The following is a 26,187-nucleotide window of genomic DNA, read 5'->3' on the forward strand; positions in this document are numbered from 1 at the left end:
CAAAACATAAGCACGTGATTCAGTTCAAGAGGATTTGGAATTATGTCATCGTTGCAGCAAATGAGCGATATATTTATTTATTTCCAAGTTCCTATTTTTTATATTTTTCGATACAGTAAATAGAATGCAAGAAATTCTGAGTAACTTCTGAATTGCAGATTTTTTCAAGAAATTTTACAGTGAGAAAATGATTAAAACAAATTAATATTTAATTAAGTAATAATTATTTATAAACAATAATAAATTTTGTATGTAAAGCAGTCTATTTACAAGTCTCCTCAAAGAAGTGGTGTAGCTATGAATGTGATGAACGATTGACTCGTAACCTGACGATTCCAAATTCCGAATTCTCTAATCCGCTCGTATAATTTTTTATATCTTTTTTTATAAATCGTAATTATTTCATGGAAGTTTTATTGAAACAATATTTGCGCGGACTTATTATATGTTCACAAAATCCAAATACGTCGTTTTGAACGTTTAATAAAATCACTATAAAATTAAGCATAATTCCGATATTCTTCGCCTTCTTTTTGCCTCTTCAAAGTGTCTCTCCAGAAAATTATTTTCCACAATTTTTTAACTATGTGAAACATAAAAAATGGTTTAAGTAAATATTATTCAATTCGATAAGAGCTATTATAAACAATAAACAATTAATAGCACTGCGTTTATACTTATAAACGTTTATATTTATAAATTCAATATCTCAATCAGTTTCTGAGCAAACAGCTTATGATTCCTTATTTGAACCACCCTGTACACAAAACTCACCTGAAACTACTTTCTGTTAGTTAAGTTAATTAGAAATTCTCAACGAATTCCGAAACAAATTTTCACGTACTTTATACAAGTCTAAGAAAGCTACTTAAATATCAATTTATCTTAACAACTTCCTTCTCCACCAAAAACGAGCCTTCAACTATCTCAAATTCATATTTTCCCTTAAAATCCATTGAAATGATCTCACTCGTAACATCTACAAATCAGAAGCTCTTCAAAATAGTGTCCCTCGCATTCTACTGCGCTCAATTTAAACGAAGTTCTACTCGCGGCTTCTAAAAATAAAAGAAACAACGGTAACTCAGAAACGCGTAAACATTCTGCAGCCATATTTACGATAAATTTAATGAGTACGTGGAACAACAAGGACAAGAACGCTTAAAAATCGCTCGTCAATTGCGCTCGTTTCGATCAGTTCATCCTCGTCCGTCTTTTCCTCATCAAGCATCGTCCCTCCTCGGAGAGCCACGACTCGGCCCCGTCTTTTGAGGCGTCCTGTATGCTCTTCTGGCTCGCGCCTCGTGTGAACGGGCCTTCCCCTGCGCACAACTGTGAAACGGGGTTCGATGCGCGCATCAGTAGCACCGAGCCCTCCAAATCCGGGGGAGTAGCGCCGCTCGCGGGAATAGCCCACCAGCGGAGCGGTACTCGCTCTGCCCGTTCTGTGCGCCAACGAAATATCTTCGTCTAGACTGAAATCTTCTTCGGGCACCGAACCTAAAAAGTAAGTTCTCCTCTTCACAAGCTTCACGCGGCCCGCGTCATATCATCCTCTCGTCGCGAGGATTCCGTGGGAACGTTTATTTAGTCCCAATTTCTCGATCCTACGTTTTACGTTTTACGATCTCTTCGGTAGGGTACGTACGTGTGCGTGTCGCCTGTGCGCGTGTGCGCGTGCTTGTATATAGATACGTATCTCCTGTACACGGGCGCACACATCTGTAGAGGCACAGGCACATGCAGATGTAGGTATATACGTATGTATATGTATTGTCGTTGGATACGTGTGCATGTACATATGTAATACCTGTATACGCGTACATATGTATGATCTGTGGCGTGTGCGCGCTCGCGCGCAGGTGTATGGTGTGTACTTGCATGGGAAGTGTAGGTATATGCCATACTCTCAGCAGGTTCCGTAATATATGTTGTGTGACTATTTTAATTACCTAGCGTACCTATCGTGCGTGTAGTTGTGTGTACGATCTGCGTGTTTGCGTAGATGTATATGCGTTATATACATGTATGTATATATTCGCAGCTACACGCCTCTGTGGCGATAAGTAGATACGTACATCTCTCTCTTTCCGTCTTTGTCTTCCTGTGCACACGCTTGCGCTCTCTTTCTCGCTCTCTCTGTGCCTGTGAGCATTATGTCTACTAATATCCTACATATCCGTATGTTTTTTTACGGAGTGGTGAAGGGTTTTTTTTGTTGCTTGTAGGAGTCGTGTAACGTTTTTGGGTGGACATTTCTATGCATATTCTCATGTATGCGGATTCGTAAACGTATACGTATATATATATATATATGTGCGCGCGCGCGCGCGTGTGAGTGTGCGGTAATTGGCAATTATCTGCAAAAATAAGAACGTCAGTTTGATTTTTTGACCGCCTTTTGGTTGATTATTTGCACATAAGTTTGATGTATGTTCTAATGGTTCACTTTGAATTTCAGATTGTATAGTTTCTGTCAGTGAAAATAATTTTGTGTTTCTCTCTTTCTGTGGAGACAATTTTGTGTTTTCTGCTAAAATTAGAGATATTGATTGAAAGGATTTCTATTTTAGAGTTTAGTATATGTTTTAACATCTTAGAATATAGAATTATGCTTATTTTAGAGTGTAGCACTGTGTCCTGAGCCATCATGTGAAAGCCTAAATGGGTGTTCCTTAAAGCTACATTTCTTATATATTTATTCTGAAAAAGTTATTTGAATAGAGACTTTTTATAATAACAATTTTCTATAATGATAGTATTTGTATTTCATTTTATTTTTAGTTAGTACTATGGGTTTGTGGGTCCAAAATTTGTTAGTTTGCTCATCATGTGCATATTATATATTATTAAATAACATATTTAATCAGTTTTAAAACTTGTATGTACACAAAATTTATGCACACCAGATTTTTATGTCTAAAGATACATAATCTTAATGAAATTTCATAGAATTTCATTAAAATATGAAAACAGATTGCTTATACCCTATGTATTCATATGTGTAGACTATACAGAAACAAAATTTATAATATGGTGCAATACTGAAAGTTATAATGTAATAATTAAATTGTGGATGTTTATGCAAATTTAAATTTCATACAATTTTATGAACAAAACTCTAAAAATATAAAATATACTTTACTTTGAGTATTTTGTGTTTTCTGTACTATTTTGTACATTTAAATTTTTCATGAGTGCATAAATATTCATAGTCTAATAATAATCAGTGATATTGCCAAGATATTAAATAAGTCTATTTAATTTTGTATTACAGATCTCCACTGGCATGGAGCTAGGAGCACATTGATAGTGATAGTCTGCAAGGTCAGTATTTCTAATTTTTACCACATCATTTTTGAAATCATGAATTTAATTAAAAGATTGTAATTCATTGTTGCTTCGTCATTTACTATGCATGTGTCTTAGTATTCTATGAAGTACTGATTTTTAATCTTGTACTATCTAAAATACGTATATAAAATTTTTTAAATACTTCTTGAGAAATTTATGTTAAGCATGAAAATAAATTGAATTATACCATAATTGTAAAGGATCTGTCATAGAGTTTATATTGTTTAATATGAAAAATGAATTTCAGTTTGGTTTATCATGGTACATCAAACATGTTTTCTGTGTTTTTAAATTATAAAATATTTATAGTAGGTAACTAAATAATTGGTATCTTATGCGTAAGAATAATATACATATATTGCATTTAACAAGCCTTGATATTCGAAAACTACAAAAATCAAGATTAAGTCTTTTGTAGTATAAAGTGACAAAAAAAAATAAATTCGAAAAGTAAGTGAAGCAAGAATTTTATAGAATGAAATGACAGAGTATTTATGTTATACCTGGTGAGAAAATATCCCACAATAAATTTTCTTATCAGCATAAAATTTACTATGTTATACAATACAGAATAGGAGCGTACAGGTTCCTGAAATCTCGGATATGAATTGGGACCAGAAAAATCAAAGGGAGGGAAATAATGAGGTTTTAAGTCACTTACCAATAATAAGACAACTTAAGTTTGTTAAAGCAAATATGTTTGAGTATATGTTATAGCCACTTTCAAATACATATTGATAAATATCTTTAAACAAATATTTCTATTTCCATTATAACTATTTATTTTTATTTTCATTTAAGATCTTGGTTTCTATGCATTGCCTGCCAAAGAAGAACTGAGCCCAATGTTTCCACACAATTCTAGTTCACATGAGATTTCTACAGAAACAAATGCCTTCGTACAAAATTCCATGGTGAGTTTTAAAATTATAATCTTAATAATTTCTAGTCAGTGGTCTTCTCAATATTAATTATTACATCTCCTATATCACATTATATCTCCTATATCTCCTGTTATACAAAAATATAAATAGTGATTTTATTACAAATAAATTGTACCGGAAATATTTTCTAATATATGTAAAAAATTGGGCTGTGCAAAAAGAAGTTAAGGGAATAGGAAGGAACTTGGGAATAATTTACTCTAAAATAAATTTTTGTAGTGTTGTATTAAAAATTTGCACTGATAAACATATTTAAATCTTAAAAGTTGCAAAATGGGTCTTCTTTATTATATCTTCTTGATTCTTTGTTCCAGGGGGATGTAGTAGTATTAGGGAAAAACAGTCCGATAGGGGTGGGGAAGGGAAAAGAATCAGAGAATGCTAGGTACTGTGATATCGAATTCATAAACAACAACATGATGGTAAAACCTATTAACCATCTTGAAAATACCGTCGCCAATGACTTTTTAACCGTCCTGTCGAGCCAAACTGGTAAGTATACTTACATTTACATTATATATATTTATATATTACTGTGTTGAAATATTTCGTTATTTTCTAATTATATGTATCTAAAAAAAGACATTTAATTCTATATTAAATAATATTTAAGTCATAAAGAATTAAATTTTAAATACATTTTATTCTGGTAAAAGATTATCTGCAACATTCTGTTATGCATATGCAGTTCAATAAATGTATTTAATTTACTGATTTAAATATTCTTACTGAAAAAATCTTGGGAATTGATTTTATCTGAATATATGGTGAAAAAAACCTAGTTGCAGTTAACAGGTTTTAACTGTAAAATGGTGCAATCTTTCTATTATATTATTATTACATAGAATTATATAGAATTTATTTTCAGTTTTACAGATCCTGAAAAAAAACATGATTTTACAAATTTTTGTAAAAAATTCATATCTATATTGTATTGAAAAAACGCAAAACGAAAATTAATTAATTACTTTGTTCTATATACACCATTTTAATATGGGTTTTCTTTTATACCTCATGTAGTAAAACTTAGAATACAATAAGGCATATATGTATGTATTATATAGACAATACAAATCTAAAAAACCATAAAAAATTTCAAAAAACATGTTAAATATATTTGGGCCTGAACTTCTTGAGCATCATAAGGGTTACTTAACATGACATGACACTTCAACTTTCTTCATCTTAGACTTCTCCATAGCATAAAATATACCATCATAAAAGGTTTTAGAACATATTATATTTGGTATTAATAATATACCAAGTGTCAAAAAATAGGTGGTCTTATTTTAGCAGTATTCTTTTTAGGGATGGAAAAAGGTCATATACAGAATGACCCACCAAATCTATTCACCTGAAATACCTTAGTTATTTCAAATAATAAGCTTATATAACAGCTATCTAGTGAATGGGTTCCTCATTCGCCTGCTCCCCCTTTCAATCGTTCCTCTAACCCACTAATACAAGACGATTGATTTCAAGTTTTCAACCCCAACACGATTAAATTCAAGTTTTCAAATTTCAAACTTTCGAAATTTTCAAATATTTAAATCTTTTTGAAAAATTTTCTTTTACGTATTTTTTTCAATTTTCTAATTTTCAACTCTCGGAAATTCGTATTTGAACTCCGTATGACCCTATGGACCTAGTATGATAAGGATTAATGTCAGAGTTCAGTGTCAAGCCAAATTGACATAAATAAGAATGATGCCCAGATCTTCATTGCGTTTCCACTTGTGAAGGAACCAATAGTGTCATATGTCTTTTTTAACACCTCATATGGGATAATATTTTCGCTTACTATTTAAAATAAGAAATGCATTTCAAATAGTCTGAGTTGGTGGGGCATCCTGTTTTTATATGACTTTTTTTTTAATTGTAGAAAGAGTACAATATGAAACGTTTTATATGTATTACTTCTAGTTTCTTGTTGCTATACATGGAAGTAATTATTGTAAAATTGTTAATTTTTGTAGGCAAGCCCATCTTGACCAGTCGAGGCCCGATCTGCCAGTCACTGGCGTCGTCAACCACAAAACACCCAACAAAAAATCACCTTCTAACTTACGATGATGATGATAATAATAATATTAATAATATTAATAATAATAACGATAATAATAATCCTACAGTAAATAACCGCTCAAGGCGAGCAAAACATAATCATCAAGACGATCGAAGAGTAACAGTTGATTCAGCGACAAAAAGAAAATCGGGCGAGCCCGGCGATCAGACGTCGGGCAGCTCTGCCAATAACTCTAAGTCTATGTCTAAGACATTAAGTGATAATAAGACTAGCTTTAGCGTACTAACCATTAGGGTACTAAATGTAAGCGTAAATTTACGGTTAACAGGGGATAAGTGCGCAATCGGTGATGGGGTACCTAGCCTAGTTAGGATACCCAAGTCTGATCGCCCCTCATCAGGCCACTTCTCTCTCGACTCTCTTGACAATTACTCCTTACTAGGGTCCTGCCTTCACTCGGGCAAATACAATAACAATAAGTCTAATTCTAGCCTCCTAAGTAATAATAACGATAACTACAAGTCTGTGATATTGCTCAGCTCAACCAGTAACCATTATTTCCTCCTCGTCGAAATGGACGGTGGTGCGATCTATGCAATGAGACTAGGACCTTATTTGGGCCCATTCGGATTCTTCATGAACTCTTTCGACGATTTATCGTCACAGTGTCTCCACGAATCACAGGACGAACACTTTATAATAAAAACATCCTCAACAGATCAGATTGTTCAAAGCAGATATTCTTTGATTGAATTTATCTGTAAGATGATGAAGATCTCAGAGGGATTCTTATCAAACCACTTCACAAGTGATCGCTACTGGATTGGAATGAATTCTGACTCCAAAGAAGCATCAGAGGACAAATTGTTTAACAAAACTCAGGATGTGAAGTTTTCCTATATTCATTTCAAGTTATTGCAAGTTTTAATCAAATTTGTATCACGTAATTCAACATCCGAGAAGATTAATTTAACTGAAAATAGTCTGCAACTTATGAAGCCCTCGCGAGGAGCTGAAAGGAGCCTGGAAGCTGTTCAAAACATTGCTTTAATTGAGATTCGCTGGTCTTTATGCATTACTTTATCAGTCAACGCTTCGTCACTGATTTTCATGAAGATAAACAGTAAGATCAAAGAGATGCTAAAGAGTGTTACGTTGGATATATTGTTTATAGACAATGGTACTGCTGTGACAAGCTATAGGCGAGTTATGGCAAGTGACGAACTCTACAAAAGTGATAGATCGTCGAATGGAGAATCGGATTTGACCGAGGATGGGGAAAAAGTAGCCACCAGTTCTTCCATTACGCTTATCGTTCCCGGAAACGAGCTAACTGACCAGCCTCCGCGACCTCTCCCATCGAGAAACGCGCCGAAACGCGCACAATCCTCTCCTCCGTGGCTCGATCTGGTCGCGAGCGAGCTGACGCAACGCGCATGTGTTCCACTCTCGTTAGATTGTAAGCTTTACGTGGTTAAACTTAGCTGTAAGGCGATCCGCGGTTGTAGTATTACGTGGAAGGGGATACCGAGCCACGAGACTAACTATAAAAGGGCACATCTCAATGTCCAGTCTTTGGATATTTTTTCGAATACGGAGAAAATATTGGCCTTAGAAATATACGATTTTACGATACCCAAGAAGCGAAATTTAGAGACAATTCTCTCAGAGTACTTTGAGAGGAATCTACTCTTCAGTCAGAGGATGGTTTCTTCTTTCTTGGCTGCTACCGCAAGGACATGTATCTGGATCTCCAAGGAAGAAAGTTCACTCAACCGATTCTGGGAGATGCTCGAAGATATGAATATTGGGAATGGGGTTCCAGATGAGCAAGATTTGGGAGTTTCCCTCACGGTGGCTCCAAGGGAACTCGACAACGGTGGTTTCCCCGCCGTTGGAGATCTTGCGCAGAGAGTCTCAAGAGTCTTTAGAACAATTTATTCGGAGCTTCTGACCTCGGAGAATGGAAGCTTGAATTGGCTCATAAGAACAATGATTTCGGAAGGAAAGACGGCGGAGATGTTGTCCTGGGGAATGACCGGTATTAGCGACGTGGCAACAATTACTGTTGGTGCTCTTTCATTTCAGGATACTGTTAAGTCTAACGAGCCATCGGGCGCTTATTTCGCGAGCTATAGGTATTCGGGGCCCCGTGGGCCCGAATTTGTTAAGTCTCTTTCTAAGTCTACTATAGGGGATAGGTTTAGGGCTAAGGGGGAGAACCGAGCCGAGTTCGCTCTCTACATTCCTACTATGACTACCTGCAAGCCTACGATGACGCTTACACGCCAATCTGCATCCCGATTAATCGGTGTACCTGGATCTCGGCCGAACTACTTCAAGACATGGCCCGACCAACTGCACACTCCTCACGATTTTTATGACGGTCTGCCGAACTTTTTAATGAGATGTTATGAGGAAAACGAAGGTGACCTTTCGACACGTTTCGGTTCTAACGAACGAATTATACTCCGAAATACGAGAGCGATCAAATCTCAAGCGATGGTTCATTCGACCAGTAATCAGTATCACGAATCGAGAACCCTTTGTTTATGCCGATTGGAGAGAAACGATTCTCGAGAGGACCTTTCTAGTTTAATTAAACGAGTGAAACTAGAATATCAAATTCTTTTGACAAATTCTCTAAAAAGTCTCTGTGATTTATATCGAGTTAAAGAGATATACAAAGTACGCCATACTATAAATTTTACTCCGTTTACACTGGAGGATTCAGTACTTCGAACTGCCCAAACTGACGATGAAGAACATGTATCTCTTCCATATTTGAAGACGGATGCTGCTGGAGGTCTTCACGATTTCAATCACTCTGACGGGTGCGAAACCCATATTCATACAAACGATAATACAGAATTTCCAGAAGTAACAACTCCATCAGCTGAATTGAAAGACTACTCTACGAAAAGTCCTATTGACCTGAAATTGGAGAACCAAGAAGCTACTTTAAAGAACGCAAATAGAGTTCATCTTATTGATCTTGCTAGAAGTCTCATAGCAGCGTCTATGGGAATTTCTACGGCTACTGTGCAATTTAATAAAAGTTATCTCAAACGTGTACTAAACGTCCTTTTTGGGCCAGCGTGTAACTTAGACGATCCCAACTTAGGGTACAAGCAAAGATGGGGAATACCCAGTATTCTTAGATTAGCTGGCGGAGGTGAGAGTTCATTGAACAGTGGTGGAGCTGCAAATTGGGGTTCCGCACAAGCCAGCACTACAAATAACAACAACAATAATCAGTCTGCGTGGGGTGGAGGTTCAGGGAACTCTTCTGGCAACAGTGGTGCGCCAGGAAATTGGACTGGGAACAATGTTAACAGATCTGTGGCTGGAAATCCAAATTCGAATCAGTCACAAGGACCTCTTGGTGGGCAAAATGTACCAGGTGAGCTATATTTTTTCTTACTTGCTTCTAGTCATTACTAAAATAAATACTCAAAATATAAAATACAGGATATTACAAGACAAATAAGTTCATTTCAAAATGAACATTTAAAATAGTAACAGAAAGTGTGATAATTCATTTGGTATTAACGTAATTATTTAACTGTGTTGCTAAAGGTAACGTGAATAAGATGAATACTCCAAATCAACAATCAAATCAGCAAGCCGGTCCACCGACTTCTCAGTCAAGCAGCACGACTCAGAGTGGTCAGAATAATAATCAGTGGCCGCAAGGGAAATCGAACAATCCTGGAGGGCCTGGCCAAAACCCTTCAGTCCAGAATAATAATAATAATAATACGACGCAACAGCAGCAGCAGCAACAGCAACAACAACAACAGCAGTCGAACTCTAGTAGCAATAATAATCAGTCGAATAATCAAGCTCAGGGATCCATTAACAGTACTAATACATCTGCTAGCAATAATCCTTCAACAAAACAGCAATTGGAGCAATTGAACTCGATGAGAGAAGCACTTTTCAGCCAGGATGGTTGGGGCCGTGTAAGTACTTTCATAAGTTAGAATATTTGTTATGTTGCACTAAAATAGAGTTACCTTGGCAGATTCCAGTATCTTTTTGAATTTGCATTTGTAGTATCAGGTTTACTTAAAATGGATTTTATTTGTACAATCGTGAGCTGTATATAGAATTCTCAATTACTGAAAAAGATCAATTTTATTTAAATATAGAAAATTTATTGGTATTGAAGAACCTGTATCTTTATCGTTTACGACGATTTTAGGTTTATTGAAAAATTCTCTGTTTCTTTCAGCAACACGTAAACCAAGATACAAATTGGGATATTTCGACGTCGCCAGAACCTAGTGTGACTAAGGATGGAGGCCCAGTGTGGAAGCCACCAGTGAATAATGGTACAGATCTATGGGAAGCTAATATTAGGAATGGTGGGCAACCACCGCCTCAGCAACAACCCAAAACACCTTGGGGCCACACTCCAGCGACGAATATTGGTGGAACTTGGGGAGAAGATGATGATGCTGCCGATTCATCAAACATGTGGACCGGTGCTCCCACGTCTTCTCAACCGAACAGTGCTGCTGGACAGTGGACAACTGGTACCAGCAATCAAGCTGGAATGTGGGGAGGTAATATTTATATTAAATTTTTAACCTGTTATTTCGTTTTGTAACTGGTGGCGCAAAGGGAAAAACTATGGTTTTGTATTAAGTTGATCTGTGTGATTAACTGATCTTTTCGTATCTATATAATATAAATAGAAAATAGACTTTCATTTTCAAAGATTTATGCCTCTTTTTAATACTAGCTGTGAAAATAATAAAAAATCCATTAATTGCTATTAGAAAGTATTAATTTTGAATATTTTGGATTACTCAAAACTTCTTGCAGATTTTAATGTGACTGTGAGTGATGATTATTGGTTCTTCTGCAGGATCCAACTGGGCTGACCCAAGAATCGACCATCGAGACCCACGAGATATTCATTCGGTTGATCCCAGAGAGATGAGGGATCCCCGCGACCACAGAATGTCCTTGGATCCTCGAGAACACATTCGTGTGATGGATCCGATGGCTAGGGATCCCAGAATGACAGACATGCGTGGAGATCCTCGTGGAATTTCAGGAAGATTGAACGGCGCTAACGCGGATGCTATGTGGGGTCAGCCACCAGGTCCTCCGCATCATCAAATGGCACACCAACATCCCTCAGGTCCTCCTGCGAAGATGTTGAACCCTTCGAGTATTAACCAGTGGGCTGCTCCGCCGCCGAAGGACATAATGCCAGGGAAACCATCAGGTTGGGAAGAACCTTCTCCACCTACACAAAGAAGAAATGTACCGAACTATGACGATGGCACCAGTTTATGGGGCAATCCTGCGTCTAATCATAGAACCATGCCTGGGAGCAAAGTGACTCAGTGGACAGATCCGACAAAGAATTTGGGAAGAGGAGGTATGTTTCATAATTTTTAGAATTTTTGATCTACTTCTTTATAAAAAATAGATTATACTAAGTATTTTTGAAAAATGTTAAAAATGCAGCTATCTTTAATTAAATGACAAATTTATTTTTCTAGGAATGCAGTGTCCTCCTGGAATGCCACAGAACAGAATGCCAGGTCAACCAGGCATGAAGCCAGACGTTAGTGGGCCAATGTGGGGTCACCCTGGTGCTCCTGGAGGGCGTAATGGCAGCTGGACAGAAGGACCGCAGGACACAGGCTCATGGGATGATCCTAAAACACCTAGTACTTGGAACGAAGCTCAATTGAATCCTGGTACTTGGGGTGGACCTAGCACGCACAAACCCAAACCAATGGGACCTGCTGGAAGCTGGGCTGATACTGATATGGATCCTTCTCCCAGCTGGGGTCATCCTACTAAACCTACTCTTACTAAAGAGGTTATCTGGAACAGCAGAGAGTTCAGATACCTTTGCGATTTAGGATTTAAAGTAAGTAATACTTCGCGATGGATTTTATGACAAATAGATTTACTAAAAAAATTGCATACCTATTATGCAGGTTTATTTTTCATCTTTTTTTAGAAACATTTCATACTTAGTAACTTATGTAAAAATTATTTTCTTGCATTGCAGAAGGATGATGTTGAATTGGCACTAAGGAATCGTGAAATGAATAGAGAAGAAGCTCTGGAACTTCTGAGTCAGTTACGACCTCTGGAACAGTGGAGAAGACATGATGCAAACTCTACTTATGATCCAGCTAATCAAGCTTCTACTGCGCCAGCTTATCCTAGATTCAATCACGTTGCACAGCAAATGTCTTTCCCTCCAGTAAGATATGGCATTCTTTATATATTCAGAAATAACTTAAAAACTTAACTCAATTTTGCTAGACTTTTAAAATTAAAGTTGAAATTATTTTGTTATTTTTATTAATGTATGATTTTCAATTACAGAGTGCTGGCGTACCAAGTGGAAACACAACTAGCAGTGTTGGAGGATCGGTTGCCAGTGCAAGCCTACTGAAATTACAACAACAGCAACAAGCTGCGGTTCCTTTACAGCAACAACCTGGAAGCAATGCACCTCAGCCGCCTTTCAATCAGGTAGGCTTTTTTCCTTTTTTTTTTTCCTAGCAATTTGTAAATAATAAGAGCAGCTAGCTTCTTAATTAACTTATGTAGAGTCATTACAAATAATAAAAAATTATTTAAATATTTTGTTTTTCTGTTACAGGCATCCAGAGCTCCTCAAAATCAGCCAAGTACTCAGCAACTGCGTATGCTAGTACAACAAATTCAGTTAGCCGTCCAGGAGGGATACTTGAATCATCAAATTCTAAATCAGCCACTTGCGCCACAGACTTTAATACTTTTGAATCAACTACTGCAACAAATCAAAGTGCTTCAGCAACTCCACCAGCAACACTCAGTGCAAAGTACGATGAAGGGTAATGGCCAGTCGGTTCTCCAGATCAGCGTACAAATCACAAAGACGAAGCAGCAGATAGCAAACCTACAAAACCAAATCGCTGTGCAACAAGCTACTTACATGAAGCAGCAGCAGCAGCAGCAACAGCAACAACAGCAGCAGCAACAACAACAACAGCAACAATCACATCCTGCTCCACCATCTCAAAGCTCTGAATACTATAAGAGTTCTGTGCATGATCCCATGTCAGCATTACAAAACAGTTTCACTGATTTGACGATGAACAAGGAGCCTCCTATCGTAAGTATTTCTCTCTTTTTAATAGTATCTCTTTCGTGTTTGGGTATATTTAGAAGAGGAATAATTTACCGATTACAGAGTCAACAACAGTCAAGACTGAACCAGTGGAAATTACCTTCATTGGACAAGGATGGAGAGTTAGCTCCAAATGAGTTTTCAAGAGCACCAGGAACAACCAGTAAGCCAGCAGCTACATCGGCTGGTTTGACACAGTCACACAGTAGTCCTAACATGAATCCTTTGTTGGGTCAAGGAGATGGTACATGGTCCACGCGACTTGGAGAGAGTGGATGGCCAGATCCAGGTAATACGGATTCTACTGACGGAAAGGATTGGCAGCCGACTGGTGCAGCTGCTTTCACAGACCTCGTGCCTGAATTTGAACCTGGCAAGCCATGGAAGGTAATCCATTTCCAATACCGTACTTCCTTTGTGAAGAACATTTATAGCATTTACTTCTCAATTCGTAACATTTTGGTAATTTAAGATATAGTGAAAAGTAAGTTAAATATCCTTTTTAATTTGTCGAGGGAGTATATTCTAAATTTTTAAGGAGTATTTTCTAAATTATTAATTGTTAAGGAGAATTTGCTGAAAGAGTTTGATATGAAAAAGCATCATTGTCATAGAAAATGTTTCTCTGATTAAGTCTGATCAAAAGAATTGAATTTATTTGAGAGGGGAACAAGTAGTTTTGATATTTTAAATTATTTATTCGGGTCCACCTATATTTAATTTCATTTTAGGGTACCCAGATGAAGAGCATCGAGGATGATCCAAGCATTACACCAGGATCAGTGGTGCGTTCACCACTGTCCTTAGCAACAATCAAAGATCCAGATGCCATTTTTTCATTAAGTAGTAAAACCTCACCGCCATCGCAGCAACCTACTAATCCAGATATCTCGATACCAAGTTTAAGCAACTCTACGTGGACTTTTAATCCACCTGTTACTACTCCTAGTGTATTCACCAGGTAAATTTGATTGTAAATATAGTTTGTAAACTAGTAATTTAGAATAATATGTAAAATAACAAGAATTCGTTGAGTTTTAAAAGTAAGACAAAATTCACTAGGTATAATTTCTTAACTTTGACGCACTTTTCATTTAGCAGCAAGTGATAGGCAACGTGCCTGAAATCGACAAGGATAAAATACAGAACTTATTTTTCTTATCTTTCAAAGCACTTTAAAACTTATTGAAATGAATGTACTTGTTACAGTTCGAAGAACACTTGGGGCGAGTCTGCGCCACCACCCACAGCGGTGACCTCAGAACTTTGGGGAGCTCCAATGAGTAAAGTTCGTGGTCCACCTCCAGGTCTAAGTAGCAAAGCAACAGGAAACGCTAGCAATGGCTGGGCAGGTCTTGGCACCGTTGGTAGATCCTCCAGTTCTTGGGGTCTTCAATCGAGCTCAAACGCTGCCTGGGTTTCCACTTGGTTATTGCTCAAGAATCTTACACCTCAGATTGATGGATCGACACTGAAAACTCTTTGCATGCAGCATGGCCCTGTTCAAGACTTTCGGCTGTACCTTAATCATGGAATTGCATTAACCAAGTATTCATCGAGAGACGAGGCTATTAAGGTGAGTGTTTCTTATTAATAATTGCTTAATTTTCTCATTAAATTCTGCTTATGTGTATAGAACATAACATGTGAGATACAATAATTGAAGAAGAAGAAAAAACAAATTCAACTATTGAGAACTAACTCTAAACAGATAACTTTTTACAAAGTTTGATGTCGAAATTTTCACAAACTATTGATTTCTGCCCAAACCCATATACAAATAGTTTCTATATTTCAGGCCCCATATGGCAGAGCTTCTTTACAAAGGATTCTATCACCCCTTCATATTAGACTTCTTCCTTAGACATCTCGTGTCTCCTCTAACTTAGAAGCTACTAACCTAAATGCTTAAGGGGGTATATAACCTTAGGCTCGCGAGAAAAGAACATTCTCAAGAATTTATCACAAGAAAATCACCCAGTGAATTGATTTAATTTAATTCTCGAAAATGTTCTTTCTTTCGCGGGCTGAAAGGTACGTACCCCTTTAATCTAAAGAGACTTCACCTCAAACAATTTTTCTTCTGCTCCAGGCACAAAGTGCTCTGAACAATTGCGTTCTGGGCAACACAACAATCTTCGCCGAGTACCCCAACGAGAGCGAGGTGCACTCTCTGCTGCAACAACTAAGTCACGGAACTCAACAGCAAACTGGTGCGACTGGAGGAGCAGGTTGGAGCTTACGACCTTCGAACAAAACTGGTCCACCCCCTGACACATGGGGCGGCAGCTCCAGCCAACTATGGGGCGCGCCACCGAGCAGTAATTCTCTGTGGAGCAACGCAGGAATCGACAGCAACGACCAGCAACGTGCCACCCCCAGCTCCCTGAACTCGTACTTACCCGGAGACCTTCTGGGAGGTGAGTCGATGTAGAGTGCCGCCCGTTTGGAGGGGTGACACTTCAACGAGCAACCCTTCTTCACGATACGTCAATTATATTTCGCATTGTCAGATGGACCCGGTTCTCGTGAATAAGTTACTTAAATCATGACACAGCAGTGGTCCCAATAGCGATTAGGATCCGATCTGATCTTTTTCACTGGATTTTGGGACTTATCTGAGAGGGTGGGAAGGGCTGGAGCAGGACTAGAGACGAGAAATAAGGAAAGCTTTCTCTGTGTACCGTATTTTTTCAACGATTTGGGGATAGTTGCTAACTATATAATTAATACTGCGCGTAAATTTTGTTATTAGCGAGATATGTGATGCTGTTTTAAACTTCGGATTAAGTATTATCATTCTACTGCTTTTTCGTTGCTATCTTCGGTATATTCGTATTCTGAGATACTGATTTTCATCCAGTGTGTGTGTGTGCATAGTGCATACCATATTCGATAGACACGTTTTATGGCAGTTTTCGTTATTGAGTTAAGATTCTTCCTGTGCAGGTCGCGTTTTTATTCATGGATTTGTCTCATCCACGTTCTTCACTGATACTCCACTTCATGTGTATTGTTTCAATGTTTAGTAGATTGAGATCCTGCATTATATTCGATGTTTTAATATTCTCTCGTTTCATTCATACTGCGCGCGTATATTTTTAATATAATTCTAAGTGTGAAATCTAAGTTGAGTTTCCTGAGGAGGGATACTACCTTGGAGACGTAGAAAAATAGATGAATTTTAAACTTCTATCTTATTCACAGTTTTCGTATATTTAGTACTATAGTTTGTAATTACTCTTTTATCTGGTGTTGATATTCAAATTTTAGGGGTTTTGGCTAGTGGAGGCCCTTGAAAGATAGCGCCTTATATGCTCGACTACCTCTTCGTATCTAGGCAGCCAGTGTCAAAGAAAAATACGGTGCAAACTTCCTGAAAGAATAAAAATAAAAAGTGAACCCTGAGTTTGCTGATAATCTTCAATAACAGCATTTTAATATAATATTGTATATTATGCTGAATGTTTAAAATCATCTGGTACTCTATTTCTTTAAGCATGATATTAATTCGGTGTATATTCATTTCGAAATAAGAATAATATATATACACTTATATATACGCGCGCGTGTGATAAATATTAAAACATCAACGCGCCTACGATTGTCTTAAATTTACTACAAATATTTATGCCTGTTGTGTATTTTGGGATCGGAGCACAAAGTAAAAAAAAAAAAAAGAAAGATACACGTAAATATAGATACCAGAAATCGTTAAGCTTTGAGGAGATGAAACTTGACTGTGTTTAGAGACAAAGGGGCGCTGCCAATAATGTTTTCACGGGAAGAAAGCGAGAAAGTAAAATTCTAATCGATGGGTCTCGTGAGTGTTCCATCTTCTTGCTCTGAACAGTTCCCTATAATTGAGACTGCAATGCGTATCAAACGTAGACTGTACCAATCTAATCAAAAGAAAATAGGAAAAAAAAAAGAAAAAATAGAAAAAAGGGAGGAAGAAATAGAAAGAAAGACCTCTTTTAAAGAAACCATGCGAGAATGCTGCGGGACTATATCTACCTCTTTCAGTGTAATAGCGAAGATGGAGAATCGAGTTTTTAGTAGAATCCGCGTAGCTTAATTGTTGATGTGAACAAATTTCAATCACGCTATAAATGTGTAAATGGCAATGATTATTTTTATATGTTGTAACGATTGACTGGGGCACAAATTTAGGGATGCTCCCGTGTAATACTGATATAAAATAAAATTAAACTAAGTTGACTTCAAGTGACTTCATTACTATTATTGCCATTTTGCAATTATGATATTAGTGAATAATTAGTACTCTATATTTCGTAAAATCGTAGTCGAATTTCTGAGCTATCTGTTCAACTAAAAATCGATTCTTTGTCGTAAACCGCCCAGGAACCTTTAAGAAGGGGTAGTATATCGGGGTCCGGTTTCTAGCGACAACAACAAAAACGATACCAAATGTTATCGCAATAACGTAAATTTTATTCTATAATTAAATCTAAATGCCACCTGTCGTGCCAATGTCCAGCGTGTCTCTACCATTTACTAATTATAGAGTTATAATGAATATGGTGAATAATCCGATGTTTTTCTCTAGTTGTCTTTGTCTGTCTTTGCCTGCAGATCTGTATGTCTGTTTGTCTGTCTCTTTCTCATATCTCTCTCTCTCTCTCTCTCTCTCTCTCTCTCTCTCTCTCTCTCTTTCACTTTCTTCCTCGGTCGTACAGTTAATGATAATTGAGGAGAAAATGTACTACTTCCCATTGGTTGATATTCACTGAGAGTCATATTCAAAAAAGGTTCATACAGATATCAAACTTCGAAGTGAAATTCTAAATCAAAGTTATCTTTTTCCAGGAGATTTCGAATTTTCGAGCTGGAAGCCTTTCTAATTCACAGTGACGTGAATTCTATTCTACATTTCTGCATTTATATTCCTGGATGAAATTTTCTTAGTAGGGCTCCACCAAGTTCGGTCCCACAGCTTTTCAGTTACACACAATGATATTGGAAAGTGAATTATTATAAGAGCAATGATATATAATAGAATATTCTTCATAAGTAGCATATTGTATCGTACTATACTAGTATCTGAGAAGAGTGTGAGAAGTTATACAGTATTTTTTTGCTATCGAAGATGCAGCTCTGAAGTCCGCTTACGGGCCAGTGGCTACTTCTTACAATCCTTAGAGGCGCCAAGCCAAATTTCTTCGTGAAAGTCTCAGAATAGGGGAAATAGCATCGCCTGCAAGAAAATACTTCACCACTTTCTCCGTACACCTTAGTTTCCCACAGTTTTACTTTACCTCGTCACATATCCTTCAGTACTTCTTTAAGCCTTTATCCTAACCTTGTAATAGACCAACAGACTTGCTATGATTAGGGATTCGTATTAAATCACAAATTAGATTCCTTTTCGCCTTCTTTTAAATGACAAACTCTTAATTAGTTTCTCTTCGACTTTGAGAATGTTATTCTCGTTTGTGCCGAAAATTTCATATTCCACGCCACTGTGATTTCATTCTAAAAAAGCTTATCTTAAGCAAGAAGGAATTGATCTCGAAAATTCGATAGACTAACTCAAGGAAAAGATAGACGTTGACGATAACGTAAAATTCTGATTGGACCATTGGGAGGGAGATCCAATGATTGAATAAAAGGGGGTGGAGCCGAGATTTCTGGGCCCAGGGCCCCGTCTCCCCACCTCCTCCCCTCCGTAGCGTGCCTGTGTGCGTGTGTGCTGCGTGTGTGTGTGAGCATGCGCGCGCGTGTGATAATATATATGTATGATTTCAACGTCAAAGGTACCTGAATGGACTGATAACCATACCGATGGGGAAAAAGTGTTTATTCATTGCACAATATTTTTTCCTGATGTTCCGAAGCTTATCGAAACGCCCTCAGACTAAGGTCTGGCTTAATCCCAAGACCGAGGCTCGTTTTTTACGATCTGCAAATAACAGATCACAGTAATATAATATGAGATAAGGGAAAAGTCTATATATACGATATATATATCTCAAGTGCCGATGCATTTTAAATACCGATGCGAAAATTTCGTTGGTTCTCTGGGATTGAATTTTTTGGGACTTATAGCATTTGGACATGTTAGGGATTAAGTGACTTTCTAATTTCACTGCTATATTAAAGTATTCTAATGAAATTTTGACCAGCGCTTTGAATGTTAATCAAACTGTTGCTAACTGATGACCTTTTTTTAGTCAGAGATACTACAGGATCATATTGAACAAATAAAGGGATCAAAGAGATTTGGTGAGTTTAGTTCTCGAGGAGACTATGTGGAACTTAAATGAAATCAAAAGTTTGGAGGGGGTGTATTTAGAGATTCCACGGATATTCAAAAAGTTGTAAAGCTGAATGAATTTATGTGTATAACTTTAGTAGGTGAGAAATTGTTAGATGTGTAAGTAGATAGAGGAACTACTTAAAATACAAAAGAATCCCGAGTAGTAAGTTTGGAAAACCAAAGAAAGTCGAAACTAGAAAACATTTTTTTACCAATTAACTGCTAACATTGGTATGAAAAGAAATCTTATATCGAGATTGTATAATATAGACTGAGATATGAATATTCAGTCATAAGTAATAGATCTTATTTCTTTCTCTATTTTCTCCCATCACTTCTCCCCTTTTCTTAAGTATAATCCTTTATAATATAATAGAAGCAATGTTGTGTTTATTGAACAACGAGGATTCTTGTTTAAACCTTTTTGTTATTCTTTGCACAGGAAAGTTTGCATAGAATTTACCATTACAACTTTATAGAAATTTACTTAAGGATAAATGGAAATTTATCGAGAAAGATACCTCTCTAATCATGCCGATTTTGTAATGTTTTGGAAGACGCTTATTAATATTGTATCTACTATTAACAATATTTGCTAATAGTGGTAGTGACATAGTATTTACTTGCTAAATAAATTGTTAAAAGGCTTACAAAACTAAGTAGATTGTATAACTTTAAATGTATATATTACGTATTTGTTTCTCAAAGAAAAAATGAAAGAAGTAAAAAGAAAAAAAATGCAAAAAAAAAATACTTGGCGCTTCGTGTCGCTATCCTAAAAGACTTCTATCACGTTCAACGTGAGTTGGTATTGCGTTATTCCAACGCGAGTAGTTAATATCTATAAATTTAAACTCCTTTTTTAGTTTCAACTTAAACATGCATTTCTTTAATCGATCTTTATTCAAACTGTATTTACTTTAATCAAATCTAAAGACTATATCCTGACATATTCTGTTACAACTCGAACAGCTAAATGAATTCTTTCTAAAAAATTTTATCTCAACGCTTGAGAAAAGCTGCCTCTGCGACTCATCGAAAATTAGTTCTTATCGAATAATAATAACGATGATATTATAATAATAGTACTGCTATTAATGATAATAGTAGTAATAGTAGTAGTAATAATAATAGTAATAATAGTGTATGTAAGAATACTACACCTAATTAACAGTAACAATAACAGCAATAGCTACGACGATGATAATTTAGTGGAAAAGGCATATGATAATAATATTTAAATATAATGAGAAAAGCAACAGTAATAACAATAAGAGTAGTATCAATTACTAGCAGTAACAACAGTAGTAATGACAGTTTAATTGTATCGTGAGATAGTATACGACAGTAATAATTGTAAATTTTAATCTTAATCACAGTAATGGCAGCTGTAACAGTAGTAGTGACGCGTAATCAATGGTAATAATAGTGGCAATATTATTTAATGTGATAGTAGTATTAATGACAGTGTTACCACTGTTACTATTACTGCTCTTGCTGCTACTACAATCATCATCGTAATCTTGAATTGTTACTGACTTTTGATATCTGTTGCTTCTACTGTTACGAATCTTTTTCTTTTACTCAGCTTTCGCTATTACTACTGCCGCGATCGCTACTATCAACACTATTACTGTTACCAGTACTATTAGTTTATATCACAAATATCAACTACTGTTATTGTCATCATATCTGTTCCTGCTGCTCAAATTACTATTAGTAGTACAGTAAATTCTCGTTACATGTTCGCCAGATTTGATTCGTTACATGCTCATCGCTATGCCCATCACTTTGGGAAGGCCCCCTTTCTTCGATCGCCAATTGCCGCTGTCGAGAAAAGAAACGTAGAATGTATGCACGCGATATGTGTTCCTGAGCGTAGGACACGTAACGAGGATTTACTGTATCTCCAAATCCCTGCCGCTATTGCTGTTGTCGCTGCTTCAGTGACTTAATAGTCATTACGTTTACAGTCGACACTACCATTAATTATTCTTATTCCTAATAGTAATATATCATTACTGTTATTATTTTTATTATGAGTGCAATTGTTGTTACTGCTACCATTAGTAATAATACTACTGAATAGTAACGATAATAAGGAACTGTTGGTGCTGTTAATTACTACTGCTGTTATTACTAGTATTGTTATTGTTGTCACTACTTTCATTACAGTTATTAATCGTACGGTTAATGATAGTAACGATAATAGTAATGGTAGTAGTGGCAGAACGATAATAGTGGGCAACATCAGCGATAGTGATCGCGGTAGAATTAGAAGATAGAACGGTCATGATAATAGTAATAGGACTGCTAATAACTTATGAATGTTACGAATAAATATGATGTTACTTATTATGATATTCAATAATCAATAATCCATAAAAAAAAAACAATAATAAAAGTGATGATCATTATGACGATAATAATAGTACTAATGATTTAGGGTATCGATGATTAGAATTATGATAACAGTAATGGTAATACTAATAGATATTGATAATAGGGACGATGCTTGTACTTGTAAGAGTTGTGACAGCAGAAATGCGGTGTTTATAATACAGCAGCAGTTACGTAAAACGGTATTAATAGGATACGAGTTATTGATAATATATGAGCACAGGTCTGAGGGCGTTGTTCGGACATAGTGAATGTACCTTTTTTGCGTACTACAAGGTGGAACTTAAATTTATATTGCAAAGGAGAAACTAAATTTATGTGAGCGCTGGTACTTCCAACGACAATGTTTTCTCTTCTTCTTTAGGATAAAACATAAGAAACAGTCTATTGTCCTTTATCGCGAGGGTAGACAGCAGCACATTTCAATTACAATCGACACATGTTTAGAACAATTTGAGGAATTACGTTAACCCATTCGTATCAGAGCTCTATGATACATTATATTGGACTTATTGATGCCATTTGGAGAAGTTTGGTTTACATGTTCGTCTTTCCATGACGGTGCATTATACACACAATCATAAGATAAATCAGGAAAAAATGGTCTTCTAATTGTACGATGTGCGTGTCCTCATAAACACACTTTGGATAATGCCTGTCAATATTGTACATTTTGCAATTAACATAAATTGATATTCTATATAATAGTCTGTAGTTAAAGAGAAGTGAATATTCTCGCAGCCTGTGATGTACCAATACATCATTCGTGATATCTTAAACTTATAGTCATCAAATGATGCGAATGGGTTACAGGATATGTAGAACATTTGCAAATTACTGCGACACTGAGGGCTATTACATATACACATACAAGCACGCACATGTTTTGTTGATTTAAATTCATTTAAAACAAAAATTATTCAAAATTGAAGTGAAATTCATCATTCTGGAAATTAAGAATCCAGAATATTCTCAGAAGTGCGACTCATTTTTTAAACTAGTCCAAATTAGATCACATAATTATCTCTCTTTTGTATATAATTTTGTAACTTTTTCTAGGAATCAGATAAAAATGCTTTTAACTGTTCCTTGTGAAATGTGTGAAACAGTATTAAAAATTTGAGAACTTTTTTGCATTTCTTTAAAATAATTTTGATTTAAAAGTGGAAAGCTAGGTATTTCTCAAATTTTAAGACTTTCACAGAGTAGCAAGTATAAAAAAAATGAATGAAAAATTCAGAATGCAATTATTTACTCAATTTTAGAGAAAATTGATCACAGACTAGTGTACTATGGTACAAATTTAGTTCCTGGAAGATGAAGAGAAGGAAAAAGAGGATACAGATGCTTCTCTTGTCCTACTTTGTTCCCCAAATATTTAACATTGATTCCATCAAGTTGAAGTTTCCTAAAAAAGAAAATTTTTTTCATAGTTTATTACATTATTGATCACAGGGCCTTACATGCCTCATAATACTTTCAAAGTAACAGTAATCTTCCTCAGTGTCGTTGGTCGCCAATTTATGAAAAGCATAAGTCTAAGATACTATGGGCCAATCAGCTGTGTGTGTTAGTATATAACATTGCACTGTTTCTCGTGTGCATTTTCTTCTTCACATCTGACTTATCTTTCTCGAGTCTCTCCACTTCCTTTGCTCTTGTCTCCCACCTTTGAGTATATTGATTTGCGTGTGTACTTTATTATACTTTATTGCCTGTGTTCAGAAACAGTAAAAATTCCACTTCTTCAACTGATAATACAGTAAAAGATATTCAAGCCTTTCAAGTAATTTAATTTGCATTCAGAATTGCAGGAACAGTTATGTACTGAATTTGCAGAATAATTGAAGTTCAGAAAGACCCGAGTGTCTCTAGGAGAAAACAGGAAAGAAGAGTAGATAGTTGAGATATAGTTCTTACAAACAGGAAGAAGTGAACTTGGATTCCAAGTGAAACTAATTAGGGTGCTATCGATTGAGAATTCTTTTAACTATAATAGACTAAGTAGACTGTTAGAAGGACACAGTCAATAAGGTCAAATAATCTTCTACGCATCTGTACGCATTAGCAACACGAGCCTGCACGTTTCTGGATATTCGTGTTGCCTCAAGTTTTCTTTTCTTGCGATATGCAACACAGTGTACGCATGTGCGTCTTCTGTTATAATTTAACTGGACTTAAATCCATGATACGTGCATTCTAATCTAGGCCTGGGTCCAAGCAATCGTGAGGTCTGGAAACAGAGGAGGTTGATTAGAGATGAAGTTCATGGAAGCTTTTTGACTACTAGCCATACAATGGAGTTTGCAGAAGCTTTTTGACTACTAGCTATGCAATAGTAGATTTTTCGAACCCATTGTGATCTATCAGTCTCTGCTTTATTCCATTTCCATTACAGGAAATCCCCAGGATGAAAGTTAATTAAAAAACGGGTCCAAGTTCAAGTCATTTTTCCAAGACATGTCTGATCGAAGATCGAAGACCTCACGATTGCTGATCTAAGGTGTCCTCCTGCAACAGATGCACGTGTTAATTAATCAATCAATTCTCGCTCCTGCGTACACACCTGCCAGTAAAAATATATGCATATGCCGTCTTTCTCCTTTCGGGATTTCATTATTTTTCTCTTTCTTTGCGCATAATATGCGTGTGCATTTGGGGCATGTGCCATTATTAATTTGATATCGATAACGAGGATAATGATAATGCGAAAGAAATTGTTTCAACAACTCTATATGCACATATATACATATATATATATTATTTTTTGAAAGGAAAAGAGAATAAGATTAGTCAAAAAAAAAAAAAAAAAAAAAAAGGAGGAGGAAGAAGAAGAAGAAATTGATAACAACGTGTCTTTATAAAGGAAAACAAGTAATAACATACTAAAAGTAATTAGATACCTTAATTTATTCTAGCGAAATGGATCAGGTAGTTAATGGCGTAACTTGTACATGTCTTTGTAGTCTAATTTATAAACGTTTTAATGATTACTCTTATAATTGTATATTTGATTTTTCGAGTCACTAAATTTAACAATATGAAAATTTTAGATGTTAGAGAATATTTTAAATAGTTTTATGACGATTAACGACCAATGGGAGCCAATTCAGGTGAAAGTTAAGTAGGTAAATAAGATAATAAATAAATAAATACGGGAAAAAGGAAGGGAACGGATTAATGGCTTCACGTATGACTATATATGTTGCAATCGATAGGTATTTAATAAAGCTGAGTGATACTGTGAACACCATTATGAGGATTGGTTTTTAATTAACTTTTAATAGAACTTTCGCATACAGATGCTCACAGCAATGCAATTTGCATTAGTAGTTACTATTCTATATGTTGTATAGCCTGATTTGTTAAATGTGATACAGTATTAACGTTACAGCTGGGAATCCCCGTGTTTAAATTCTAATCATTTCTCTTTTCTCTAATTCCTTTAGCCTTCACGAGAAACAAACTAAATATACTTACGAAGTTACTGTAGATTTTTAGTGCAGCTAATAATGAAATTATAATCTCAAATTTTAATTATCGCAGATGATAATACTGTTTGTTAAAGCTGTCTATCCCTTTTTTGCCGATTTGCTGAAGATAAAAGAATTGTTGGGAAATTATTCGTGTACAGGGTGTCTCCCGAAGTCCAAAGGTAGAAAAACGTAGAAAGGAAATGTTAAAAAAGTCTGAAACAGAAAAACTTGTTACTTAAAAGAGTTTCTTTTAAAATAGGCGACTGATTTGATATAACAATTATTTGATATTAATTGACTCTCAGATATCCACATAGATACTTAAAAAAATGTATACTAAAATTTGTAAATTTGTGAAATAAGACTGAGTTCTACAAGTGCATACAAATCTTGAGAAGCACTTTTTTTAAGATTGATATTATAAAGTGTTTTAAATATATAATACGTTATCATCTTGAAGACACAACTTAACTTAATTTTCAAAGTTCTGTTCCTAAATTTAGGATAAACTTAACATGATGTAATTTAAGATTGTCAGTTTATTTAGTAAA

At 35.9% G+C, this 26,187-nt stretch overlaps 1 protein-coding gene across 3 annotated transcripts; it reads left to right on the forward strand.

Moving 5' to 3' along the window:
- Nucleotides 1–1,418: 1,418 nt before the first annotated feature.
- On the forward strand, nucleotides 1,419–25,001 carry Gw (trinucleotide repeat containing adaptor protein gawky). Of its 3 annotated transcripts, XM_076387626.1 has the most exons (18): nucleotides 1,419–1,507; nucleotides 3,278–3,327; nucleotides 4,156–4,268; nucleotides 4,613–4,790; nucleotides 6,275–9,727; nucleotides 9,904–10,289; nucleotides 10,562–10,895; nucleotides 11,201–11,722; nucleotides 11,847–12,223; nucleotides 12,368–12,565; nucleotides 12,691–12,840; nucleotides 12,971–13,465; nucleotides 13,544–13,643; nucleotides 13,719–13,867; nucleotides 14,212–14,441; nucleotides 14,690–15,056; nucleotides 15,573–15,900; nucleotides 16,754–25,001. In XM_076387626.1, the coding sequence occupies exons 3-18, from the start codon at nucleotides 4,200–4,202 to the stop codon at nucleotides 16,777–16,779; spliced, it is 7,362 nt and encodes a 2,453-aa protein (XP_076243741.1). In that variant the 5' UTR covers nucleotides 1,419–1,507; nucleotides 3,278–3,327; nucleotides 4,156–4,199; the 3' UTR covers nucleotides 16,780–25,001. The 3 variants fall into 3 exon arrangements, with proteins under 3 accessions (XP_076243741.1, XP_076243739.1, XP_076243740.1); XM_076387624.1 differs by having other exon boundaries at nucleotides 13,544–13,867; XM_076387625.1 differs by having other exon boundaries at nucleotides 13,544–13,867; nucleotides 14,221–14,441.
- Nucleotides 25,002–26,187: the final 1,186 nt, after the last annotated feature.

Source organism: Calliopsis andreniformis, chromosome 10, assembly GCF_051401765.1.
Source record: "Calliopsis andreniformis isolate RMS-2024a chromosome 10, iyCalAndr_principal, whole genome shotgun sequence".
Lineage (NCBI taxonomy): Eukaryota > Metazoa > Arthropoda > Insecta > Hymenoptera > Andrenidae > Calliopsis > Calliopsis andreniformis.

Excerpts from the sequence above, each read along its gene's own strand:
- Gw (XM_076387624.1), top strand. The coding sequence starts at position 4,200 with ATGTTTCCACACAATTCTAGTTCACATGAGATTTCTACAGAAACAAAT. Across the intron at positions 10,290-10,561 it reads GCCAGGATGGTTGGGGCCGT|CAACACGTAAACCAAGATAC; the intron begins GTAAGTACTTTC and ends TGTTTCTTTCAG. Across the intron at positions 12,224-12,367 it reads TTTGCGATTTAGGATTTAAA|AAGGATGATGTTGAATTGGC; the intron begins GTAAGTAATACT and ends CTTGCATTGCAG.